This window comes from Hippoglossus stenolepis, chromosome 8 (assembly GCF_022539355.2).
Source record: "Hippoglossus stenolepis isolate QCI-W04-F060 chromosome 8, HSTE1.2, whole genome shotgun sequence".
In the NCBI taxonomy this organism is placed as follows: domain Eukaryota; kingdom Metazoa; phylum Chordata; class Actinopteri; order Pleuronectiformes; family Pleuronectidae; genus Hippoglossus; species Hippoglossus stenolepis.
The window spans coordinates 10,101,197-10,127,859 of record NC_061490.1 but is presented as its reverse complement, the minus strand read 5'-3'; the positions used below and the strand labels follow the sequence as shown (position 1 = coordinate 10,127,859).

General features: G+C 41.6%; 2 protein-coding genes across 5 annotated transcripts in view; one reads left to right on the top strand and one right to left on the bottom strand.

The window, feature by feature from the left end:
- Positions 1–14,800, top strand: part of adcy2a (adenylate cyclase 2a) — a 55,481-nt gene extending 40,681 nt beyond the window's left edge. The window contains exons 17-25 of one of the 2 annotated variants that reach the window (XM_035164743.2): positions 367–477; positions 582–766; positions 4,908–4,992; positions 7,791–7,949; positions 9,183–9,329; positions 9,585–9,695; positions 9,832–9,946; positions 12,322–12,446; positions 13,589–14,800. In XM_035164743.2, coding sequence (XP_035020634.1) covers positions 367–477; positions 582–766; positions 4,908–4,992; positions 7,791–7,949; positions 9,183–9,329; positions 9,585–9,695; positions 9,832–9,946; positions 12,322–12,446; positions 13,589–13,741 — 1,191 coding nt within the window. In that variant the 3' untranslated portion in view covers positions 13,742–14,800. Of the gene's footprint in view, positions 1–366; positions 478–581; positions 767–4,907; positions 4,993–7,790; positions 7,950–9,182; positions 9,330–9,542; positions 9,696–9,831; positions 9,947–12,321; positions 12,447–13,588 lie in introns of those variants that run through there. The other variant, XM_035164745.2, reaches the window with a different exon arrangement.
- A 1,466-nt stretch (positions 14,801–16,266) lies between these two features.
- The window catches only part of dnah5 (dynein, axonemal, heavy chain 5), an 83,603-nt gene continuing 73,206 nt past the window's right edge, over positions 16,267–26,663 (bottom strand). For all 3 annotated transcript variants that reach the window (XM_047340716.1, XM_047340717.1, XM_035162482.2), the window contains 6 exons: positions 26,216–26,419; positions 23,708–23,923; positions 22,552–22,764; positions 21,412–21,564; positions 19,921–20,152; positions 16,267–16,612 (listed from right to left, as the gene is read on the bottom strand). In XM_047340716.1, coding sequence (XP_047196672.1) covers positions 16,461–16,612; positions 19,921–20,152; positions 21,412–21,564; positions 22,552–22,764; positions 23,708–23,923; positions 26,216–26,419 — 1,170 coding nt within the window. In that variant the 3' untranslated portion in view covers positions 16,267–16,460. The remainder of the gene's footprint in view (positions 16,613–19,920; positions 20,153–21,411; positions 21,565–22,551; positions 22,765–23,707; positions 23,924–26,215; positions 26,420–26,663) is intronic.

Genomic DNA, 26,663 nt, shown 5'->3' with positions numbered 1-26,663 from the left:
ACGTGGGTCAGTCGCTCCGGGCGGATAGACGAAATTAACTTGGCATTGCTCAGCGCGGCAGCCAATCCTCATCTTATCCTGCAGGTTCACTTTAAAGGACATCATTGAATGGTTGTCACTTACTGGCCTCTTAGCTAACAAGATTCTATCTTCCTCCTGCAAGTAAAGTGTAGACCAGTTTGTCTTTTCACATGCTGATGTGCAAGGCAAGCGGACAGAGGAATTGCATGTGAATCGCATTTGCATTTCAATGGTTTGATCTTTTTTCCTGTGGTGGATTTAAAAAGACATTTTGAAAATGAATTTTTATCACTGACCCAAAAAAAAAAAACCCCTGACATTGTGTTTTTGTGTTTTTTGTTCTAGTTCTTTTTGGAAGACAGTGTGTTGGCTGAAGTTCCTGTTTACAATTCATCCAATGAAACGCTGTTTTACCCAAACGGACAATTGACCGACAAAAACAATTTCTACCTTCCTGTAAGTGAAAGTAAATGTTATTATGATAACAACTCTATAAATACATTTTTTCTTCTATAAAGCTTGAACTAATCAACCTGTTTGTGTCTTTTTCGCTTGTGTAGTATTTAATTTACAGCTGCATCCTGGGCCTCATCTCCTGCTCAGTATTCCTGAGGATAAACTATGAGCTGAAGATGATAATTATGCTGACGGCTGTCGTTGTTTACAACATCATCATTCTGCAAACACACGCGTCCCTGCTGGATGAGTATAGCAGATTCCTGTACAGGACTGAGAGTCTGGACAGGTAGGTGCACAGTGACTCACAGATATGGTTCAGTGGTGTGTGAGAGAGGCATGAGGAGTCGACATGGGTGAAGAGTGATGATGTGGCATGAGAAAAGAAAAGGAGGTGGTGTAGAGTTGTTGGTTAGTTGTTGTTGATACCGTGGGTTGTAATTTGACTTAAGTGATCAATTTCAAAGTCAAAGAGTTGTGTTCCCGGTTTCTCTCATTCATCATTCATCTATTCTTTGAAAGGCAACAAAAAATAACTGAAAAGGAATAGGGGGTTTTGGGGTCAAAAACAAAATTTGATTCTGTCATTGCTATTCTTTATTTAACTGTGTTTTCTGCAAGGATTACAAAGGAACTCTATAGTACGAGCATTTAAAGGCATGTATGATGGAATTTTCATCTTTATTAATAGGACAGTAAGCGTGAAATGGGGACAGAGAATGTTGGAAGACATGCAGCAAAGGGCTGGGTGGGATCTGAACCTTCGGCCACTGCAGGAGGACTCAAGCCTCCGAATGAGAGGCACCTGGGAAACGATGTAAAGGAAATCTTTGTGCAAAATAATATATGCACTGTTTTGTAGTGTCTCTAAAGCCCAGAATAGAAAACGAAGAAAATTCACTAAACTCATTATCAAAGAGCCGTGTACAGAACAGTGTCAGATCAGACTTGGCATTGGGACTGAGGCCAAAAAAGACTTGCACATTTAGTAACATCTCGCAAATAGAAAATAGAAACAGTTTACATGTGAATCATTAAGTCAGTTTTGGTGTCATCCACACAGAGTGCATGTAGCCTGCATTATTTCAACCTATCCCTAAACATAGCTACACCCATTTAGTATATCAGAAAAAGTATTGCTTATTAGAAGTCGTGCCAACTAATTAAATCAGTGTTGATTCTTTCTTACCATTTGAGAAAAAAAAGACAAGTAACGAAATAACGCCTAAAGAAACTTAAAAGTTAACAGTTGATTAATACTCATTAAAATACTCTGGATGGTTTTGGGAGAAAACAGAGCATGTCCAGCCTCTCAGAGCAAAACTTCACAGAACTAAATGATCTTGTCTCATCTCCTCACTGTTGTTTGCTCCTCACATACTTTCCCTGTCCGCTCACTTTCACCAACACATTCAATTTGTTGCAATGACAACAAATTGTGACAACATTTAGTAACACCTGATTACACTGATTAAACCAAAGAAGCAAACCATTCGTGATCGGAGCAACACAACTGGTCTGACCTCCTCTCAGCAGTGAGGTCTGATCACATCACATTAACTCGGGTGGGCTCCCTGCAGCTTTGGTGGAAGAGTGGCGAGCGTTTGTGTTATGTAAGGTCAGTGAAAATGTAAATGTCACGTCAGAGTCTGTACTGAGTGATGATGAGGTTTGTGTGGCTGAGACGATTGACTCAAATGTGAGTAAGTTGCAGTCTGTCAGGTCATATAGTCTCAAGGATCTCTCCACCTTTAAGTGTGGGAGTTACAGCCAAGTCCTGATGATTTAGATGTAACATTCTGACTGTTAGTAGAAATGTCTCTGTGGTCTGAACATGGTGTAGCATTGGAAGTTGTTATTTAGAATGTGGGGGGGTCATATTATTGCAAATTTATTGAAAAATATAGTGAGGAACATTCATATTTTAAGACAGTTTTTCAGTTATAGGGCAAATGTATTAAACCAAGTGTGTGAATTCAACATTTTGGTCAAACTGTAGGAAACAAACCAATAAAGTCAGAATAACAAACAATCTGCAGCATCAGTCTTAACAGATAAACGACTGAAATACAAATTATGAGGATATTATTATTATTAATGGAGCGACACCTGATTAAGTCGGAGCCTAGACGCCAAACACTAACCTGTTCTTCTGTTGCAATAAACATTTGAATGTGAGTTGTCTGACTGGATTAAATATATTTAATTTCACCTTTATAGACATCTAAAGACATGATACAATATATGATAAATAAACACTTAATTAAATTTAAATTCATTAAAATCAGATTAGGAGACACAAACACTTATCAATAAAACATTTGTGACTCAAAAATAGTTTAACGTCAAACCGAGGCTAAAATCAAGTTAAGAGACAAAGACAACAGTTCGTAATAAGTGAATACTAAAGCGACTAAAAGAAAAACCTATTTCGATTAGTGAGAAATAGTAAAGAAGTCATGTTTAGTATATTCACCAACTGAGTTTTGATTATCACACTATAAAAATACTCCTCACATGCCACAGTCGTTTCCCCTCTTAAGAGCATTCACTTCATTTTATATTCCACACTTGATTCCTGGAGCCTTCTGTGTTGCCATCAGCTCGGGGAATTAGCTGCTTAATAAGGATGAACTGCATAATGAGGTAATTAAACCCATTTTCTTTGAGGCCTTTTAAGGGAGATTTCCTGAACCATGGATGTGTCACAAACACCACGTGGAGACGAGCGAGGCCACATACTGAGCAGAGCTGTAATTGAAATGGGTCTTTGTAGCCAATGTGGTTGTTTTATTCCGTCAGCTGATTTGACAGCAAAACTCAATGAAGAGATAAACTTGCTTGTACGTGTACACAAACTTGGAAAGTGCCTGTTCTGATTCAGATACAAAGTTAGTTTACATTAGATAGTGTCCACTTTAATTCATTTTAGCATCAACTAGTGTGATGTATGCTCCTAACCTCCTAAATAATGAAATGCACTGAGACGTGTCTGTATATGACTGAACTCACTGATAGGATCAGTACAACAGATCAGCTGCCTTCAAAAAGAGACCTGAAGAGGCCATTTCAAAGTGAGCATTATTATACAGTAAATGAATAAAGTAGACTTAACCTTCTCGTCCTCAATCTGAGCAGCCGGGAGAGATGAGTGATGACATCATCTACAGACAAATCCTGGAGCGACGCCACTGACGGCAAATAATGAAACAAGTCCTTGGACATTATGACAGCGCTTGTTGTGGTTTTACTGAAAAACAAGGACGTTTTCTGATTCATACAGTCGCTGGAAGCTGCTCTCGGAAATAAAAGGTTTTTCGGAGTTAAACACCTGAAAACATGGTGTCCTCAGCATCAGTAGACAATGCTCATCATCAATCATCTGTTCAAGGCTAAACTGTGTGGTTTCCAGCACAGGAGCACAGTTTCCTGTCTTTCTATTGATTGAGTTTCATGTTCAAAGCAGCTGAAATTATTTAATATAAACTCGAAAATTGGAAAATTTAAAAGCTTTGGTTATTTCAGGATTTAAAAATAATATAATAAAATAAGTGCTGTCAGTTTAAAGAGTTTTCATTCGAGAGACAAACAGATTGCGCTTCCTGTCTGTCTCCAATCCCCGAACCTCGTGTCTGTCTTCAGTCATTCAGCCATTCGTTGTGTGACGAGAATTGGTTTGACGATTGACCAGGGAAAGGGTTGAACATGCAAGTTGTTTTCTCTCTGGTCCGCTCAGCTCTGCCCCAGATAAGAGTGAAAGTCCATTAATATGTAAAATGTGCTTGCAGAAAAGAGTCTCATCACATATTCACAACTTGAAGTGTAGATGATTGGACTCCACTGCTTTTAAATATAAAAACTTTTCCTTGTAAATTTAAACGATACAATCTGTGCATTTAAAAAACGTTTTAATAATACATTAGGGTTTGGGCTTTGAGTGTGTGCAGCATGTGCGGTATCCAAATCAGTATGTGAATATAATATGACGCTTTTAATGGTCTCTTCCGTGCATGTTCAATACAAACACACAACAGCCGTAACTTGCTCGGCTATAACTCTGCCCTGGATACTGAAATGATGTTGGACAGACGAGAGTTTAGTGAATTTAAAGAGCTGGATCTTTACATATCATGAAGAAATGTTTGTAGTGGAGCTGAAGCAGGGATTCTCGACCGCTGGCGTGTAGCACGTCCACAAGCTCTTGTCACAGCAAAGCAGAAGCGACAGCCAAACAAGTGACAGCCTGGAATCGAATGGTCTGCTGACCAATCACGTGACACGACACAGACTATTGATTGCAATCTGGATTTTTAATTAAATGATCGCATCTCTTACTTTTTCACCCACTTTTATCCTTTTTTTTGTTTCGTCTTCTCTCTCTTTTTCCGCTCACAAACCGCATTACTTCCTCTTTTTTTCTGCCCTTCAAGACCAGGCGTTCTCAAAGACCTGAAGAAGATGGGCTCTATCTCCCTCTTTATCTTCTTCATCACTCTGCTCGTACTTGCCAGACAGGTAAGTCCACACTATAATAGTTTGAATGACATTATCGTCTTGTCTTCTGCCACACACTCTCACATCACAGCTCAGCCTTGCTCTTAGTTCCAACATGACCTTTGCAGTCTGGTTTCATTGAACACATTCAGTTTTATTACACACTGTACTTTCTTCTTGATTCGTCTTTTTTCATGATTACCTCTCAGTTTGCAATGGCTATTTTCACCTGTGCTATGGCCTGTGTTGTATCTTTGTATTCTTTGCTGCGGCTCACCAGGAGTTTAAAATCTGAGGCCTAGAGGGAAAAACTCTGACGCCACTGACTGACATGTGCATTCTCACAAACAGCATCTCCGGATAATTTCAGGAGAATGTCTGGAGTTCAGTGCATGTCTGAAAGCAGCTTTATTTAACACATGCATGAAACATTTGAGTTTAATGTTGTGTTTGCCACAGCAGAAGCAAATCAACTGTGGATTACACCCAGGTCAGGTTCCAGGTTGCATTAAATTTAAATGCAGATGTGTGTGCTTATATATATATATATAGATGTGTATTCCTCTATTATCTATTTGGTGAAAAATAGAAGCTCCCATTTATCTCGTAGATGAATAACACCTTTGCACAGCTGATAGGATAGTAAATGTTTTTGGCTGCTGTGTCGCACTGGAAGAGAATCATCATGAGGCCAGTTTGTTTGGCTTCCCTTCAGCCTCTCAGGGCCAGATTTACAACAGCAAGGCCACTGTTACTCAGGAGGACGCTGATATTTACTAGCCAAGAGATGCAGGGACCAGAGACTGGTCATTCTGGAGAGCTGTGTTTTCCTTAGTCCTGCTATTTTCAGATTATGCCTCTCTGCAGGGTACTCACTGTACTTGTTCTCCAGAATTGGGGGGGAGCTAGAGTACGGCCTTGGCCAGCAACTGCATGTTTTTAAAGATGAAAATAATCTACCCCTTGTAAGGAGTTTTACATATTGACTACATAGATACACTATATGGACAAAGGTATTGGGACACCTACATATTACACCTACAGGAGCTTTATGACATCTCATTCTAAAACCATAGGCATTGATATGGAGTTGGTCCCCCCCTTTGAAGCTATAACAGCCTCCACTCTTCTGGGAAGGCTTTCTACAAGATGTGTGTCTGTGGGAATTTCATCCAGAAGAGTATTTGTGAGGTCAGACACTGATGTTGGATGAGAGGACCTGGCTCGCAATCTCCTGTTCTAGTTCATCCCAAAGGTGCTCGATGGGGTTGAGGTCGGGGCTCTGTGCGGGCCAGTCAAGTTCTTCCACACCAGACTCGGCCAACCAGGTCTTTATGGACCCTGCTTTGTGCACTGGGGCAGAGTCATGCTGGAACAGAAAAGGGTCTTAACCAAGCTGTTCCCACGAAGTTGGAAGCATAGAATTGTCCAGAATATCTTGGTAAGCTGAAGCATTAAGATTTCCCTTCACTGGAACTAAGGAGCCTAGTCCAACCAATGGCAATGGGACTGAATGAAACACCTGAATTCAATGATTGTGCGTCCCAATACTTTTGTCCATATAGTGTATATATTCAATGATAATATATAGTCAATAATGCAGATGTAGGCCATGCCATACATGCACTGTATGATTTCATTTGTGTGATTTACAGTAGACCTGAACACAGGATGGTTATTACATCATAGCTCTTCATTAAATGGGCTGCAGCTGATCCCCTGGACTCTGCTGTTGGCTGCATTGCAGCCCGACCGTGTCATGTTTCTCTTTTTCACTGCGGGGACTGAACCGCTTCCACAAAAAGCATGAGCGGACAAACAGGTGTGAGCTGCAGATAAATAATAATAAATGTGCATTTCGCATGTGGTGACATCACAGGGACGCAGAGCATATGCACTCTATGCATTATTTAGTGTGATATAAAAAGGGTTCTTTCCCACTGCTGTTTACGTGCTATAAATTCCCTTCGGCAGCTTCTGTTTCTGCGAATGCTCGCGACCTGCTGCCTCACAAAACCTGGAAAATGTGATTAAAAGCTTCTTGCAACAAATGCTGCTGGATGTTGATTATACAGCCTTAAATCTGGACAGGAATATTAAGCAGATTGAGCTTGAAGGCCTGATAAACGTATTTGCCGAAGACAAATTACTGACATGCCCGGCTCAATGAAAAGATGCCAGGTGCAACTGTCTGTGCGGCGAAAATAATAGATGCCATTTTTCAATTTCTGTTTAGTCTCACATGCTGCTCTGATGTGTTTACACACTTTGTCTCTGTCCCACCTCTGAGTGTAAGAAGTCATTACATTTCTAATATCAAATCCTATCCCCTTCTCTGATCACTTAACTCAGATGATCTTGTAAACATGCATCTTCATTTTCAAATCAGTCCATGTGCAGCTCAGGAACAAGCTTCAATTGTATTTATCATGGAGCAGCGTGACAGCTTCACACAAAGCGAAGAAAATGAAATGTCACATTGCTCATCAAACCATAATAATTTCACGACATAGTCTCACCTCTCCTGCAATAATTCTTTATTTTTGACTGTGTCCTCCCAAAGATGATCATGCTTTTAATAGCTTTATTATATGTGATTTAACGCTGACAACAGAACTCACTTTTTTGATGGAAGTTTATTTTTTCCCCCACATAAAAAATAAATGCTGCCCATCCCTGTCGATGCTTAATTTGCTTTCCTCTCTCTGTCTTTACGTTTCCATACTTGTGGCTGTTTTCTATTTTTCTCTGTGACTTGCTTGAAGCAAGCTGTACAGCTGTGCCTTCAGTCTCTTCACCTCTGTGTCCTCTTGTAACAGAATGAATATTACTGTAGGTTAGACTTTCTGTGGAAGAACAAGTTCAAGAAAGAGTGCGAGGAGATTGAAACCATGGAGAACCTCAACCGGGTTTTGCTGGAAAACGTGCTGCCGGCACACGTGGCAGAGCACTTCCTGGCACGCAACTGGAAGAATGAGGTAGTTATGCATTTCATTTTCTTGATAGACACAGTAAGATCATGTAGTTTGTAGCAGCTGATGTGTTGTGGTTTCATAGAGGTCTCTTGGTACCAGTGGCAATATGCCAAGATCCATTAGCTGTGACGAGGCTCTGCAAAAGCAGCTTATCTCAAACATAATCTATATTCCAAGTCAATACAATAGATCTGAAACAGTGTTTGTACATAATTTATGTCTGTGCTGCAAATCATGTCGATTATTAATCCACTTCACCAGGTATAGTCAATATACATGCAGTGTGTGTGTGTAGGTCTAAAATTTAAACTAGAATATCACTCAGTAGAGTGCATACCACCACCACAGATGTTTTTTTCTAATGAAGGTCCATGAATTATTCCCAGAGAAATCAGAGAAATGTCCAAAAACACGTCCTGGACCTGCCCCTGATTCTGCATCAAAATTAATAATTTTAAAGTTTAATCGTAATCCAATCTGGTTGTAACAAACCTGAAAACATAACCTTCTTGGTGGAGGTAATAAGTAATGTGAGCGTTAAGAATCCAAAGCCAGAATGAAAAATGAGCTTAAAAGCACAAAGTGTTTTCTGCTGATTGAAAAGTACCATAAATTAATTCAGTGGCGATTTGAGAATTTGTATTGATGAACTTCAGGTATTCATTTCAGTGTTAAAATGTCACACTCTTTATAATGGAGCGATCACATGTGATGTAGTGTCAGTGTGATTAATTACCTATAATCTTAGAAGCATAGGGAGACAGTGTTGGGGAATTTGCTGGCTCGGCTCTGAGACCGTCTCATTCATCATTCTGAGTCTTGTTACATCCCCTGAGTGTTTCACAGTTTGAACTGTGAAAAGTAAAGTTTCACATCTCAGTTTAAAAGGCCTGGAGGTCAAGTTGGTTTAAAAAGCTTCTGCTGCAGCATTTCAGGAAATGACTTTACCCCGTCGCTTGAACAGGATCTGGTTTATCGCTTGTGTGTTTTCTGCCTCTGTGGTCCCACTGACGACTGATGTGTTTACTGAAGTGTGCTTCAAATATGTTCTAAACCTAAATACATAGAAAACTCGCACAATCCAAATCTAACGTAAGAATCGTGTCGTCTGTATTTCAAACACGGGGCTTTATCGGTTTCAGTTTAATAAAATTTTTATGACGTTTTATTACATTTCTCGTTTCGCCACTGTCCAGTCTCAACTATGTATTTACCCTCATGCGTTCTGTCACACAGGATCTGTACCACCAGTCCTACGACCTGGTGTGTGTCATGTTCGCCTCCATCCCAGACTTTAAAGAGTTCTACACAGAGTCTGACGTCAACAAAGAAGGATTAGAGTGCCTCCGGCTCCTCAATGAAATCATTGCTGATTTTGACGAGGTAAATATCTAGAATTACCACTGCATGTCTTCTCCAGTGGGATTCAATGCTTTTATAATTGTACTGTACATGTCATGTGGAAGATACATATTTTAAAAGGATCTGAATATTTTGAGACAAATTCACACATTAGTTCTTACAGATGTTCATGTAGCTTTTGAAAACGACAGGATGAGTTTTCACTTCAGCCATAAATGCTCTCATTTGTTTTAGCTGTTGTGTGTATTGTGTGTGTGTCTGTGTTTGTGTGTGTAGCTGCTGTCCAAACCTAAATTCAGCGGTGTGGAAAAGATCAAGACCATCGGCAGCACTTACATGGCTGCTACTGGCCTCAATGCATCACCTGGGCCTGAGTACACGTCACAGGTACGCTCATCACACACACACAAACACACACACACGTTTGTTTATATACTCATCAGCTCTAATTGTTCAGTTCTCATTTTTTTGTTTCACTGCCACAAACGAAAACATGTATTAGAAATGAATGTGTCTCTCTCAGGAGCACGACAGGCAGTACATGCACATTGGGACCATGGTAGAGTTTGCGTTTGCGTTGGTGGGGAAACTGGACGTTATCAACAGACACTCCTTCAACGACTTCAGACTCAGAGTTGGTGAGTTTCACATGAAATGTTGGAAGAAGTGTTGTGACTACTTAACTTTTTACCCCCATCATTCACGTCATTTTTTCTGAAAGTAACCGCTCTATGAATTCACAGTCATCCACACACTCCCTTGATTACCACGAAAAATAGTGGAAGAATGCTGTATGTGTCAGGGATGAACCTATTACATTTTGTTGCTGGTCCGGATCAGGCGATGGATCTGGGAAAAAAAATTCTACATTTGTGTGATGTTGTGTTTTCCAAAATTTCTGTTGATTTCTTAGAGAATAATTCATGAATCTTGATTATAAAAAATCAGACATATTTAGGGGAGTGATTTATTAGTGTGTGAAATGTAGTGCAGATCAAATAAACATCTGGATCTAGAACATTTAAATGTGATTTTTAAAAGGTAAGTGTCGGGCCCTGGTGGAGGTTTGTGCTCTACTGAGGGTATTTCTAGTTTTACCTGTAGGTTTGTCAATGTAATGGATCACAAAGTGATGATGGACTTTTTTCCTCTTCTGTCAGACATCAAAATGCAGCAGATAAATATGATGAAATGTCAGAGCTGCAGCGAGGGATCATGATATTGTTCTGTTGAAAATCACGCAGCCTAAGTCTGACTAAATAGCACAGAGTTCACTGTATTATGTCAATCCAGATTATAGTAAGTGCAGTCTTTGTATGCATACAATCATTTTCTTTTAATAGAACAGCAATATGTTGTGGGAGTGATTTCCTTATCTTGACAGACACAGAGGGTGAGAGGTGTCTAAATAACAGGAAAATAAAACTCTCATAAAATGTCAGCAAGACGTAGGTATAGTCATGGCAACGTAACGGCAGAGAGAGGGACTGACTGAAGAGTGGAGGTAGAGGTGAAGCGGAGAACAGCTCCCAGCTCCATGTGTGCAACAAGAGTAGTTACCGTCAAACCTGTCTGCAGGGGTCACACAGAGGGACGGCCCATTAACTCAGCAGTGAGCGCGTGTGTGACTGTACATCCCCGCTGATTCCAGACGGACCTAAATCGCTCCATCAGAGAGGAATACAAGTCCCCACCTACTGGGACAGGACAAAACCAGTGACTATGTGTGCGTGTGTGTGTGTTGCCTGTGCATTTATACAGGCTGCGATTTCCAGATTGCTTGAAATTGACTCAGAAGCCGGAGTGAAAAGGCCGGATGTCATCTCAGTGCTGTGAGAAGCTCCGGTCTCCTGAGCATGTAGGGGAATAAAGTTCAGCCGCATTTAGCCTCCACTTCATCTCATCTTCTGATGAAATCTTGTGAAAAGCTTTGTTTGTTCTGAAAGCAGCGAGTCTCTGGCAGACGGCCTTTTGGAGCTGCACTCAATAATTTAACAGATATATCAAAAATGGATTTTAATCCTCTAACAACATTGTTCACATGTGACATCAGAAATGGAAACGGAATCACAAATTCTTTTATGATCTATCATTTAAAAATGTGTGTGTGTGCAGTAGCAAGGCCATGTTTCATAAATCCTAAGTATGTAAAAAATAATAGTAAATTAAAATTACTTTACACATAAAATCAAGGTTGACAAAGTGTAGTAACTGAGTCAGTGTCTCAGGGGGCTCGAAGGACGTGGTCTACCTGGCCCACAAAGACCGCATCCTTTGTGGGCCACGTAGAACAGAATGAGACGGTCTGGTCTCAGAGGCTTTTATGTGACCGGCATCTCCAGCTCATCCCGCCCTTGTTGTTGTTGCATAGCATTAGAGCTGAAGTTGGACCTAACGTGAAAGGTTTAAGACCCATTGTTACTTTTTAACATGTAGCGTTAGCTGTTCGGTGGAGTTGAAGCTTGATACTCAACCATTGGACGTCTTGTTGGTTGTCGGTGCCATTACCGCTCTGAAAGACAGTTTGTCACCAAAGTGCATTGAATCCTGGGACGTGTTGGGCCGGGAAGGATCCATCCATTGGCGCCTTCTCAGCAATGAAAGGACGCATTTACATGGACACTTATATTCTGATTATTGACCTTATTCATTATTTAGATCATGTTTACATGAGTTGCTAATAGAATATTCCATCATATTCCTGTTTAAATGTTACAGAGCAGAGTGTGATTAGGACTCATCTCAACATTATGTCTCACCCTTTAAACCCAGGGTATGTGGTGTCAAGTGGTTTGTAACGTCGATGTCACAAAATGTTACAATGTTACAATGTGATTTGTAATTACAAAGTTACAATGTGACTGAGGTCGGATACTCCACATGTCTTAATGTGATTATTGATTATGTTTACATGACTATTGTCTTCATCAGCTTATTATCAGTTTCCATGTAAACGTGTCTAATATGACACACGCAGACACACAGGAAGCTGATTGTTTTGTGTATTTCTCAGGTATTAACCACGGCCCGGTGATCGCTGGAGTCATTGGAGCCCAGAAACCTCAGTATGATATTTGGGGGAACGCAGTGAATGTAGCCAGCAGAATGGACAGCACGGGGGTCCTGGGGAAAATACAGGTAATTACCACCGTATCCCATGATCCCACTTTTCAGGTACAGCTCAGTGTAGCCAGAGCATGATGTCTTCTTCCTCTGTTGCACTGGGTGTCTGTGTGTGTCTGTGTGTGTCTAGTACTTTAATATGAGTGAAATCCAGCTGCTGTGAATCCTCACACGCTCACAAAGGGTTAAACAAACCTCAGGTGAAACTTATTCTCAAAATGACTGTCGGAGCAACATTTGCTGAAAATTACAGTTTCCAGCTGTTTTCAGGAATATTTTACAGCAGATGCCTCAAAGCAGGAAAATAAGGCGAAACAAACAAAAGCTCTGTTGCCTGTAAAATTATGAATATTTACATTTTAGGTTTCAGTTCATGAAATTTGTCAACAAATGTAGGATCCCTCCAGCCACGACTCTTCTCTGTGAACAAGGAACCAGTTTGATGCCCAAACATCACACTGTGTTCCATTTTCAAATGTAGACATTTCAAATATCCGCACAGATGTTCAAACGATACATCGCTTCTTCTTTTCACGCTGTCAACGGCGGTAAGGACATCAAACCATCTCCGCGTCCTGTGGTCGCTTCGATTGACAAACTGCTGATAAGAAAGTGTTTTCACCTGCCTGTCATTCAGGCCGTGGATTGTTGTATTACACTTGACTGCCTGCACACATTTGACAGAGACATCTGCTGAGCGGTGCAGCATCACTGCAGAGCTGTCGCACACACTCCAAGGTTGATGTTCCCAGATAAGCAGAGGCAACAATGAGAAATGAGTCATTTCACCCACAATCCTTTACTTTAGGCCCACAGGACATTTTATTGTAGTGTTTTGTATTTATCTGCTCTTTATCTCTTCATGTTAAGATTTAAAAAATACAGTTTCAGTACATGTGATTGCAGCTTTATTTTTTCACATGAAGTTGCAATCTGGTTAAAAATCCAGATTGTGTGTGATAAAATACAACACAGAGTCTGGTGCTGCGGAGCATCATGCCAAGAATACAAGTAACTTGGCTAATGCTCAGCAGATTTTTCCTCAGCTCGTGGAATTGTGTTGCTGTGGAGCGCTGAGTGTTTTCGCCCGCAGGTCAAGTTAATCCAGTCGTGTAAAATAAGCGAAATGGACGTAACCCGTCTGCTTCTCCCTGCAGGTGACTGAAGAGACGAGTCGAATCCTCCTGACCCTCGGCTACATGTGCTCTTGTAGAGGCATCATCAACGTCAAGGGCAAAGGGGAGCTCAAGACCTACTTCGTGCACACAGAGATGACCCGCTCACTGTCGCAGGGGAATGTAACGGCATGAGACGGTTAAAGGAAATGTGGAATTTACACTGACGCAGAGCACAGAAGTTCAGGTTTGATCTTCTCGATGCTGCTTTGACAGAAACGACGTGTGTGTGAGGTGCAGAGGAATCCGATGGACGCTACAAGGAGGGAAAAGAACTGATTTTAACGTTGTTTTACAAGTTAGCAATGGCACAGCTGTAGTATACATTTGTCACTTATGTAACTGTAAGTGTAGCACGTGCAGCAGGTCGGCATCAACCCCCTGGAAGTATTGTGTCAATTGAATGTTGGATCCAAACAAAGACCAGTCGAGAGTCTGAAATGGGTTTTTTTTCAGCCTGGTGCATCAAAAACAATCCAGCTTCTGGTCATTTTACAGGACGTGGTACGAAATGATGTAAACTCTGACGAAGAGAAACAAAGTGCACGGCAACAATGTTCACATTAAGGCCTCTCGAAGACGTCCGTGTTCCCCCAAAGTAACCGAAACTTTACCAGGAGATACATGGGAGATCTCCTGTTAAAATCACAGCAAAGGAGAAACAATAGAAGGGAAAAGTGCACCTTCGTCAAAGAGAAAACCAACAGCCATCAATGAGACACTATGTGTACATAACTCCATCAACCTTTTCAGAAGCACGAAGTCTTGGATGTATTTTACAGGTGGTCAAGGACCATATAAAAACACACTCTGAAAAAAAAGGATCTATGAATATATTGTGATATTCATGTAGGGCAACTGAAAATAGAAGACGTCTTATTGGCAGAGGTCAGAATCATCAGCGGCTTCTGAAAACCCAACATCTGCAGTTTGTTGCTGTTCAGACGAGTGGATCAGATCTGAGGGTGTAAGATGCAGGTTGGAGTAAAGACACAGTAACAGAGGGATGAAGAAGATTTCAGTGTCTTTCATTTAGTTAAACCCGAGCCGGATCCGTGCACAGGGTAACTCTAAAGTGTGTGAGCGGTGGTTTTTGTAAGAAAAGGAAATATTACAAAAAAAGTGTTTTGGTGTTTTGATGATGCCGTTGTTTTTTTTTTGTAAAAACCCTAATTAAAGTTTCTATGTATTTCAGCTCTATGGAGTGTTGTCATTTCACAGCACATTAACATGACAGGACTCCGCCACTGATTGAGGAGGATGGAAATGTCCCCACGTGTTGGGTTAATAATAAACCTGTGAGGCTGCGATCCAGACGGCCTGTTTCGGTCATCTTCCTCATCTAAAAATAAATTATGCAAGTTATACAACTTGGGTTTTAGTATTTATTTCTTCTCCCAGGTTGAGGTCTTTCAGTTTGAGAGCAGGACTTATTTCACGTTCAGTTTTCTTGTGCATGGATTTACGCTGCTTGTGCTCAAACATCTGCAACTAGTCCGTCAAATGTCCCCCAAACAATAGACGGCCATGTTGTAGTATTGACAAATGAAATGATCCCGCTCTTGCTGTGTTAACTTTTGCTGTTCACATAAAATGCAGGTTGAAAAAAGAAACAGGGCAGCATCTGTTTTGCTGTATTAGTTGCTAGAAACCCAATGTTGGTACGTTAACAACAAACTGTTGGTTTCCTGCTCTGTGAAGGTCTCACTGGTTTTTATTCAAGCAAACCGGTGTAATAACAAACTGTGGCGGGCGGAAGTGAATGAACCTAGTTAAAGTAACTGTTGAGGAATTTTTTACCATCCTCACACATTACTGTATATGCCACAATATATTATGTATACACCATTATGTATACACCATAATGTATACACCATATACACCATTGAGAGAGTGGGACCTGTCTAATTCCACAGATACTCCCTTCTCTCTCTTTGCAGTACCAAAGGTCAGGTTATTGATAAAGGGCCAACCAACAGTACATTGTAGTGTCTCCACTTAGGGACTTTCATATCTAACTCAGATGCTCCAGACAGAGAGCAAATTCAACTATTTTGCGTATTTCACCAGTGGCAAGACGTAAGGACACAATGGGATTTAGGAATGCATACTTTAGGCTTAACTATCCAATAGGATGCGAACACGTACATGTAACATAGAGAGTGACAGCAATTCTAGCCATTCATGGATGTGCTGTTGGAATGGGTGACGCGAGTAGAGGGAGATATACTGGGATGCTGTGGGAGACAACTTCAAACTTGGGGAATGACAATTGCTCATGTTACTCTTTCAAATCTGAGAGCAGACGTTTCATGCAGACAGAAGCAGCATGAGGAGAAAAGCTTGAAGCAGGAAATCTGTCCAAGCAACAAAATATCTGAGTGCAAACGCACAGTTTGAGCACAAGCAGGGGCTATTTGAGTGCATGCGCAGGGTCTTGAGTGAAAACATTACAAAATCTTAATGTGAAATCAATAAGTCCTGCTCTCAAACTGAAAGAACACGCTGCTGCACAGAAAAAGGAAAATCCCTCCACAGACTTTAAGTTGTCACACCCCAGCTGTTTGTGTCTTTGACCTCAAGCAAAACAAATGACACTGACACGTGTTTGAATTTGCCCATTTGAGTTGGGACCTTTTTATTGAAAATACAAGGTGCTGATATAAAAAAACTTGAACTAAACTCAACTGACATTTGTTGCAGAGGAACATGTTATTCAGGCACTTTATAAACCAGGTTAAAGCAAAAAGGAGGGCTCATATTAACCATGTCCCATTCAACTGACATTTGAACGCCAATCATTCCACAACTGGTGGAAGAAAATAAATAGCGGCGAACTAGTGGGTCAGCGTATTCATTTGATGTCACAGAGCAGTGCCACGCCCCGGAGGACCCAGTGGTCAGGGGAGACCGGAGTCTTCAGATCCACAGCTGCAATGTAGTTTCTATCAGTTCTGACTGGCTTCTTGTAGATCGGACATGAGTACAGGCTGGGGTCCTTCACAGCTGCAACACAGGAGAATACAAATAGCAACGTCTTTGTTAAAAAGTGACCAGCAGCTGCCAAAACCATCCGCCATCATCTCATCACTTATTTTATCCATCAGGGTCCACAGCACCCGGACCTTCCAGCTTCCACTCAGTGTTAACACTTAAACTCTTACCACCATAGAAGTTGCTCATGTGATCTTATTTTATTTTCTACTTATTTAAGATGTATAGGTATTGATTTGAAGGTTGTGTTAAAATGAATTACTCCTACGGGGATATCTTTTACCTTAGCTTATTTACAGTAGCGTCACACATTATTCAAGGGCCCGGGGAAGTGCAGTGTCCAATTTGGTGCCATTTGTACAAGTGGTACGTTCAAAATTAATACGCTTTGAATAAACAGGCGACCAGAGCTCTGCGGCGGCGACGGCGGCTGCGAGTCATCGGTGTAGCATGACAAAAGGAACAACATTTTATTCTCCAGTTCAGGCTGAACCCATCGTGGTGTGGAGCCGCAGAGTTGATACTAACACTCAACCAATGGCCAGTCAGTCTCAGCTGTCAATCATGATATGTTTTTATACCAAACATTTTACAAATTAAAAGCAGACTTACCCTGAAAAACTAGCACTTAAGAACTACATAAGATGTAGAAAAATCTAGTTCAGTCCCATCCGTTAACAAGGAGGAGGTGGGATCGATGACCTTTACTGCAGACAGCCACCACGGAGCATTTGAAATGTTTTGGCTTCACGTTTCCGGGAGCTATCATGACATCTATCGCTATAAACAGTCTATACAACACCTGGGATCAAATTTGAGGCTTAGATCAGGACGATTGTTATAAAAATCATTTCTGGATCGTTGAGTGCTCCCTCAGCACCACCTGATTGTTCTCATCAGATTGCTGGAGTATTAGCTGTTAGCCTGTCACTCACAACACGCTGGAGTGTTTCTCAACATCCCCCCCCCCCCGTCAGGCACAAACACCAACAATCCGACAGCAGCCCTTGTTGTACACCTCTTCAGAGATGATATGCGCAGGGATGAAAATAATCTCTCTGAGAGAAGTCTCAATTACATGGTGGGGTTTTCAAGATTCTCACTCATAACTGCGTCGCTCACACTCGGATGCTCTTGCAACCACTGACACTCACACACACACAGCAGGCAGCTTTCCTGGGGGAAACACTGGGAGGGGACACGATGTGAGCGGCTTTACACGTATCATTAATTCATTTCCCAGGCAGCTTTGCTTGTAGGTGTCCACGGGGCCCCCGCGCCGACTCTCTGCCGCCTGCCTGAATATATCCCACTCTTATCCAAACACTGTGCCACACACTGCTGGTAATCTATCCCCAGAATAAATAAATGGCTCTCAGTCTGCTTGACATTTAAATGTTGCATCCATCCATCCTGAGTGACTGCGTGGGATGCAAACGTTAAGGAGGAGAGAGGAGAGACTCCAAAGATCGGATATCCCTAAGCTTTAACACGCCCATCATCCGCCCACGCAGGGGATGTCCGATTAGACCGCCCCTCAGGACCATGTGGGTGTGGACAGATCAGGTTTTGACTGACAGCTTCAATCTCCTGTTAATATTGTAGCACCCGTTTGGGCGGGATTACTTTATACCAGTCATCATTTTTATCTGAACTTTTTGTGACACCATAAATTTCCACCACAGGTCAGCTACTTTCACCCTGACCAGGTCTGATCTGGCCGAGAGATTAAAAATACCTGTGTGGGCGTGCAGAGGCTTTACTGACAGAGACAGGATTAAATGTTATATACACAGGATTATAAATATGACTGTAGAAGCAAACAACTACTTTCTAAGTCAAGATATATGGAGTAATGGGTTCCTGACCGGAGAGTAAAGTCATGCGAATTCCTGTGGCAGTGTTGGCCCTTTTTTAATCCTTAAATTTAGTGGCGCTGCTTCAGGATCATAACAAATCACAATAATTTCTGGGACAAAATATCGTCCAACAAAATTAGTTATTGTGACACGCCTGCCTTAATACAGTATTTTTAAGAATGCACCAATTTAGAGGTTTCCTTGTTCAGTTTACAGCTTTAGTTCTCTGAGAATTTCTTTCATATCCGGGACCGTTTGGTATTGTACAATGAAATATCCTTAACTGAATCGATATTGAAACAAATCTGAAATCGAATTTGTATCGATTTGGCAGATCAGTGGTGATACCCAGCCCTAGTTAAGAAATGACCAATATATATGGGAACTGTCAAGAAAATGTATAATAGGTGTATTGTTGCGGTGCCAAAAGGAAAAGTGAAAAGTTTTGCGTGCACCTAAATTATGTGCTGGTGCAACCAATGTAAAAAGTTAGTCGGGGCTCCAACTTGACTTAGAACCGGCTTCTTCTCACTGCAGATGTATTTTGACATGTACTTAATATTACACGTCTGTTTTCTTAAGTCACCAGCTTGAGTAACTAGCTAACTAGCTAACTAATTGTTACCATTATTATGAATTGTTCAGCAAATGTTGCTGTAACTAGTTGGCTTCAGAGTCTGTATATTATAAAGATGGACGACATGAGGGTTCCTCAAAAGTGAAGCCAAAGAGGCTCAATCTCCCTCTGGTGGAGGGTTGCTGTATAGGTCAAAAACTCTGCCTCCTCCGTATTAGTGGAAGGGACATCAACCAAACTAAAAAGTCAAAACACTCATCAAATAAATTTTAGTGAGAGATTTGTTCAAGTGTCCAGTAGGTTTGATTCTAATTAGATATTTGTTACTGTACAAATGGAGTAATGATTTATAGCCGAGATTGATTTGCGATTGGCTGATCACGTGTATCTGACCTTCCTGAGTCGTACGGCTGCAACAAGGAACCAGCTTTACTTCTTCTCACTGCGTAAGTAACTAGCGTTCATGATGTTACACGTGTTTTTATAACAGACACATGATAACATTAGCTATCATCATAACTAGCTGTTACATATATTGTAAAATGTTCAGCAAACGTTGCTAGCACTAGTTGGATTACTGCTAGCGCTAACATATTTAGCACTAGCATTTCACAGTAATGCATTAAGCTTGGTTTAATGGTAGTGGCTATATTCTTTATAATGTTGGCGCTCATATACGCAGTCTGTCTGAATGTAAATGTATGCATTACTTATTCTCATTGCATATTTCTCCAGCCGAGGCAGTGGCTGAGCTGTGGCCAACGAGGCTTTAGAGTCTAGTGCAAGTGGATCATTTACATCTTTAAAACTTAAAACATGGTCGTCAGGGTCTTCTACTGCACACACATTTTCCAAATGTTAGGTTCTCTAATAACAACTCTCACCGTTGTTCTCGGCATAAATCCTTATCACAGGCATCATCTCAAAGAGCACTTTGAGTTTGGAGTCGATGAGTTTGCAGTTGCGGCGGTCCCAGCCGGCTCCCTCCAGGTAAAGGCCGTAGACGTACACTCCCTCTACGGGAGGTTGGTTGATGTCGTCTTTCATCGACTTGGTCACCTCGTTGCTCAGCACCATGCGGTCCAGGGCCCAGCCCTTGTGTGCCCGCGTGATTTCCTACGAGAGCGGGGACAAATTGGCCTCGTGAAGACAGTGATGTGGGTGGTGTGAGACGACAGTACATGTGACGGACAACGCAAACATTTGGGAAGTGTATTAAGCCACAGATCAATCTGGATAATAGGACTGTAATACAGGTACAATAAAAAAAAAAACACTAGGTAGAGGAGTGCACTCCATCAGGGAGGAGATGCAGCACCAGCAGAAAGAAATAAAACCCATCCAATATAACTCGAAATGAGCAAAGAGCAAGAGCAGAGTGCAAATCAATTAAATGTGAGTTTGTGTCCCTTCCGTCATTTGATCTTCATTTGGAAAAAGAAAAAACAACAAGGACAAAAACCTTCTACTGAACAACTGCTGCGATGTCTGTTTACAGGTTTAGTGAGAGGATATGACGGCTTTATTTGGGAACTAACACAGATGTCCAACAAATCCCAGCTCAGTAAATATATTCTGCATCCACAATATTTTCTCACTCTGGGCCACTGGGATTTTCCTCCTGCGTGGAGTAAATAACAACTGGAGGGTAATCAGATGTGCAAACCTGGCAGCAAAGCTCAACAATTTTCTCTTCATGCTTCTACATAAATTGTAATATATGTAGAATTGTTGGCCTTAAAAACAGTGCATCCACAAATGTTTTAATTACTTTAGTTCATTCGTACTTATTGTACATAATAACAACACGGGATACTTTTTTTAATTGAGCCAATGCGGCTCACAGCACAAAATATTTTCTTTGAAGGCGAGCTGTCACTCAATTTCCCTCTTCAATTTCAGTTTTTCTCAGGTTGGATTAAGGAACGAGTTGAGTCTGAGTTGCGTTGTACGTCTTCATTCGATTTAAACATCGGTAAGGGGACAATTAGATCACTCCCTTCAACAATCATTTGCATATGTAATAATACCCCCTTAAGTATCATCAACGTGAACAACTGCAGATGAATTATAATGCACGCACCTTTCACATGTTGTAAATGTTATGTATTTATGATATTGAGTAATGAGCCCTGCCAACAAGAGCCTGACCTGAGAGGGTCAACATTTAAATTACACCTCACTGTAGAATCCGCCCCAACACATTAGAAAACAAATAAATGTGTGTTCGCTCGCAACTTTGTGTGTTTGTGTGTTCGCTTCCTTTCTGTGTGTGCATGTGTCCGTGTGCTTGTCTCTCCCTCTGTGTGCCATCTGGTCCCCTCAGCGGAGGTTGATAAGTAGCTCGGTACAGCCCGGTGCTGTGTGTGGAGTACCTGTTTCATGGCTGTCAGAAAGCCCTGCGGGTTGAAGAAGCCTGTCATCCAGAAGCAATTGGGCCGCCCTTCAAAGATCCACGACTGGAACTGCCGGTTCCGCTCAAGCAACTCCGTGAACCAGAACCCCAGGGTGCTGGAGGCCCACGACGACTGAAAAAACACAGACAAACAATGAGGCCGACAAAACATCACAATCAAATGTTGAAAACAGTCTTCAGGCCGGATCAGTGGCGAAGACAACAGGGAGACATAAAAAAAACAACAACATTGTGAATCCCTGTGTGGCAAGAGAAAAAAAAAAACTCAATAGAAAAGATTATTATAATACATCCATCCATCTATTATCTATATTGCTTATCCCAGGGGCGTATTGGAGCTGGAGCCAATCCCAACTGACACAGGGTTCACCCTGAACATGTCAGATTATAATACAACAAAACATTATAATAGAGTTGAGGCAAATGGTAGCAGAACTGTGAGTAGAAGGTCTTTGTATTCCAGCCTGAGAGCCATTTAAGTGTAGATTATTCTTATGATAAAATGTTTGTGGGAGCACGACTTCAATTCCAACAGTTTCTTATACACTTTAAATATATTACTTTGTTGTTTTCTCCTCTGCACAATCTCTTGATATTCCTATTTATATTCAAGCATGTCTGTGGTGATGGACGATAGTCAACTCTTACATATCTTTTATCAGAATTATGCAAGTAAACCTTTAGGACAATGAACATGAATGAATAACATCAGACAATTGATGCCTAAATGGTCATAAAAATGATCTTCTGAGACATTATTTTGCACCTAAAGGCTCCCAAAAATTGTTTTGCAATGGCAATGTTCATTAAGGGCCTAACTGATGACTGTTAGAACACTTTAATTTGCCATATGAATATCAAAATATTCCTTTTCCACCTAAAAATAAAATATAAAAGGCTTTGTCACAACAAGAATTGAGATAACTGTGCAGTTGTAAAAATGTCATCTCATAAATGAACAAAAGACAAAAATTAAAAAGCTTGTTTTTTGTTTGAAGTGTCTCTGCTGTTGTCATTATGGTTGAAATCTACTTATGAAAAGCAGCAGTTTTTAGTTTTGAATTCAGCTTGTCATATTTTTTAATTCCAGACCACCGACCTTATTCCAGCGTTCGGGAATGCGTGCGTCATACATGCAGTCCAGGGCGTCCCGCAGGTTCTCGCTCATGATGATGGTCCCGTCGATGGCCAACTTGAGGTCCGTGAGGGTCGTTCGCACCAGAGCTATGACCGTCTGCATTCGATCGATCTCCTGACGCAGGAAGATGTTCATGGGCTGGAAGGGACCCAACTTCTTCAGACGTTCTTTCACCTGGTTTCATCAAAGTGGACAAGATGATAGAATTAATCACCTGCTTTATATAAAACAGAAAAAACATGAGCCTGGAATATGGACAATCCTCACAGCGTGAGGCTTCAGGTAAACCGAGGTTTCAATGGCTATTATTATGTAATAGGAAGAAAAAAGAGTAATTCTGATTTAGTCTAAAGCCCCTACAAGAAACTTTTTTTTCCCGCTGATTTCGGCGCCTCGGCTGCCAGCATGTGCATTTGTTCTGGAAGGAGGGAAAAAAGACACAGAGCTGTTTGCAGGATGCATGGTGATGAGGTAATGTATCTTTTTGTTGCTGTATGATTGATAACTGTGATATGACAATATCAAAATTTTGTTTTAGTACCGTTCATACACTAACCCTTATCCTGCCGTACTTCGTTTTGTCTGACCTCGCCGGTGGTGCGACCCGACCACAGACACTGGGAATCATTTATAGAAAAAGGCCAATTTTCCCCCTGATTGTCTCCTTAAGGTCATAAAGAGGCAGCAATAATAAAATGAGACCATTTCATAACTAGTTAACCTCCTCCTTATTTAAAATCTTTTGAGTTTTGGGGTTCGGCAAGGGCTCACATACTGTAAAAGTCAGACAAGTCAGACAGATCGATGAAACTCAAAGTGGCCGACACAGGGTGTGCACTGTCAAGTTTTCCATGACGAGCATTGCACCTTGCCTGAGAAGTCACATTCTCACCTCGGGATGAAAAAAAAGGAGAGAAAACCCAAAATAAAACGACTCGAGCAAAGATTCAGCTGCATTCACACCCCCCCTCGTCTATTTCCAGTCTTCTCCTCTCTGTCTATCACCGTCGCAAACACACACACAACCTTCCGTCACCTCACTAGCACACATCCACCGACCACTTTGCCCAGCACCCGTTGCTTCACCTCAGGCTGTTCATGGCGCTCGCCCACTTACTTCAAAAGGATCATAGTCAGGAGGCAGTTTCTCCAGCATGTCATCAGCCAGCCTGGACACCACGGACTCTCTGGTCTCCCCTCCGCCTGACGAGCTGTCCTTAGGCTGAATACTGAGGATGAGGTCCAGAACGTCCTTAGCCAGTTTACTCTGGTAGGTTATGTCTGCGTTCGGGTGGAGACCGAACACCTCCGGAGTATCATTGGATGGCAGGGCCTGTGAGAGACAGAGCAAATGTTATTGAACCGGGGGTTGGTTGTTGAGATCTCAGGAGCATTTTGTAAAAGTATTTTCGAAAATCACCAGGCAATATCCTCCCGACTCTCACAAAAGCTACAGTGTTAGAGGTCCTGGTGTTCCTGCGGTGCCTTGTATCACCTCAAACTGAGCTGGCAAATTCTCCAAAAACGTGGAATCGATTTTCATGTGTTTTTCTTTTTTTTTTCTCTTCAGTTTCAAAAAGCCATTTCCCTGCACTGCAGAGTGTTTGTGTCCCAGCTAAGCTCAGCGTTGGCCTCGGGGAAGCGCAGACTGCGAAGTGTCTCCTCTGATACACACAGTGTCACCAGCTGCTTCTTTTCACCTTCCAGTGAGGGTGCAGCACATGGGAGGTTCATGCCAAAGCTTCAGTCTAAACCAGCCTGTCCCTCTGACCCAGTGGTTAACATACAGTGTTTACACTGTATGTTAGCTTCCCAGCTTTTAACCCATTAACACAGCCAACTGTTTTCAATGGGCCCAGCACTGAGCCAAAGGTTCCTCTGCTGCTCCTGTATTAAGACAAGTACAGAAGAGTATTTGGGCTGGGCCTCAGAGCTAGTACGAAGTAAGAAAAGTACAATATTAATATATAATAATGCAATTGTTATTCCCATTTTGTGAATAAAGTGAACATTTCTGGTCCATCAGATCCAGCTAGACGTGTGACTGGAGGCTATGCAAGCTGCCGAGTGTTACATCCCTGGAGTGTCAAAAACAACCTGGGCCCTATTTTTATAAATGTGGGTCTATAAATGAATGGTACTCACAAAAAAAACAACGTATATGATCCATTGAGGGCTGTCCTACAGTATTTGCCCCTCGGGATTATATTGTAGCCTCTGCTGCCATTTTGCGGCTGCTAGGGGAGGAAATCTACTGGACCTATTCCAAAGGTTATGGTAAGTCCCAGTTCAGTTACACACCTACATTTATAAATATAGGGCCCGAGTTGAAAAATACCAGAATTCCCCTCTAAGTTTGCATGCACAATTTCTTCTGTGTACACTTGAATGCACATCATTACTGGCGGCAGTGAACCTCGGTTGCATTGCTCTCTCACAAACAATTTAATATTATGTAAATGTTTTTTTCTCTTTTGAGCTAAGAAGAATTTGACATAATAAACTGGTGCTGTCTGATACATCAAAACATCAGGAGGAGAATTTGTGTCACTTGGGACGGACAATAAAGTTTGTCTATCTGTCTGTAGGAGCTCTGCAGCAGAGACAAGTATTTAATCTGAAGCACATTTAATAACCGATTTATTTGCTCAGAAATGTGCATTGGGGAAGACAAGAGTGATTTAAGTCATCATCAGCAAGTTTATCCCTCCAACATCAATCACGCTGCATCCAGATAGAGTCAAGAATCAAGAGAGAGCCCCGCTAATATGCAAAAAAAAATGGGAGGTGCTGAAGAGAGAGTTGCAGTGGGTGCTGGACACAGCAGAGTGGGTCCCTCGCTGTGGTCATTTATTTCCTCTGATGGAATTTTAGCGTTTGTTCCTGTCTATCTATTTAATTTCAATTAATATGCACACACGTACACACCAGCACACATACGCTCTGTTGTTGATGTGTATATATTTGTGTCTGTGACTGAAAGAGATACTGTAAGTCTATGTGTGTCTATATCTGTGTGTGTGCGTGTGTGTGCGTGTGCGTCTGTGTTCTCCAAGGCTGTGTTTGTCATTCTCTATTTAAGATGCAGCGCTGAGGAATAAACTGGCTGAGCCTGGCAGCCCTGAGCATCCATCATAATGAAACCAGCTTTAATGAAAGTAGCTCAGGAACTGCCCCCAGACACACACCGACACACACACACACACACACACACTAATAACTCAAAACTAAATCTGTAATAAATTGAGCATGCTAGCATTTGATCTAAAATAAAGAATGGCAGCTACTACCTGGATGTGACAAGAGCACAATGAGGCAGTGTCCTGCAAACCCACATATTTTCAATGTTGCTCTTTTCCTTGTTTGTGAAGTCACTGAGAGCTGACAGTGTAAAACAATAAGCTATAGGCAACACCATGCAACTGGAGCAGAGGTAAACATTATAAAAAGGAGGATGTTAATGTGCAAACACACAGGAAATCCTCAGGACAGCAGCGACAGACGTTGACATTTTTGCCGCCACATGCAGAAGCATCAGTTATGCAAATGCCTTTAAAGTCGTTGTATTATTAGTAGAAACCAGATGAAAAAAATGTGCATTGGTCAAACATCATCCATCACCCACCTGAATGTATGTCAGATACTGGTCAACGCTGGTGCACTGCGCGATGCTGTAGCCCTTGTAGAAGATGAAGGTGGGTCCGAACATGTCCTCGCTGAACCACACCTTGGCGAAGGTGTTGAGGAGGCGCTTGTCATAGTCGTCGGTCACACGGCCACCGTACTGAATCTCTCCGATCATGTATCGCACCGTGTTCCATGATACACCCTGAGGACATAAGAAACAATGATTTGTGATAACTAATTTGTGTTGGGACCACCAAGAGAATTGGAGTCTCGATGCTTGCGCTGTTATACTATCTTCAGTAGTTTGGTTCTTATTTCTGCTGCGTGGGTTCTTGTAAGAGTAATTTCATATCAGATGACATAGACTGCACAGACACAACAAGCTGAAAATACTGTGTAAAGTTATGGAATATATTAGTGCATTGTTATGTGAGTACAGTAACTGT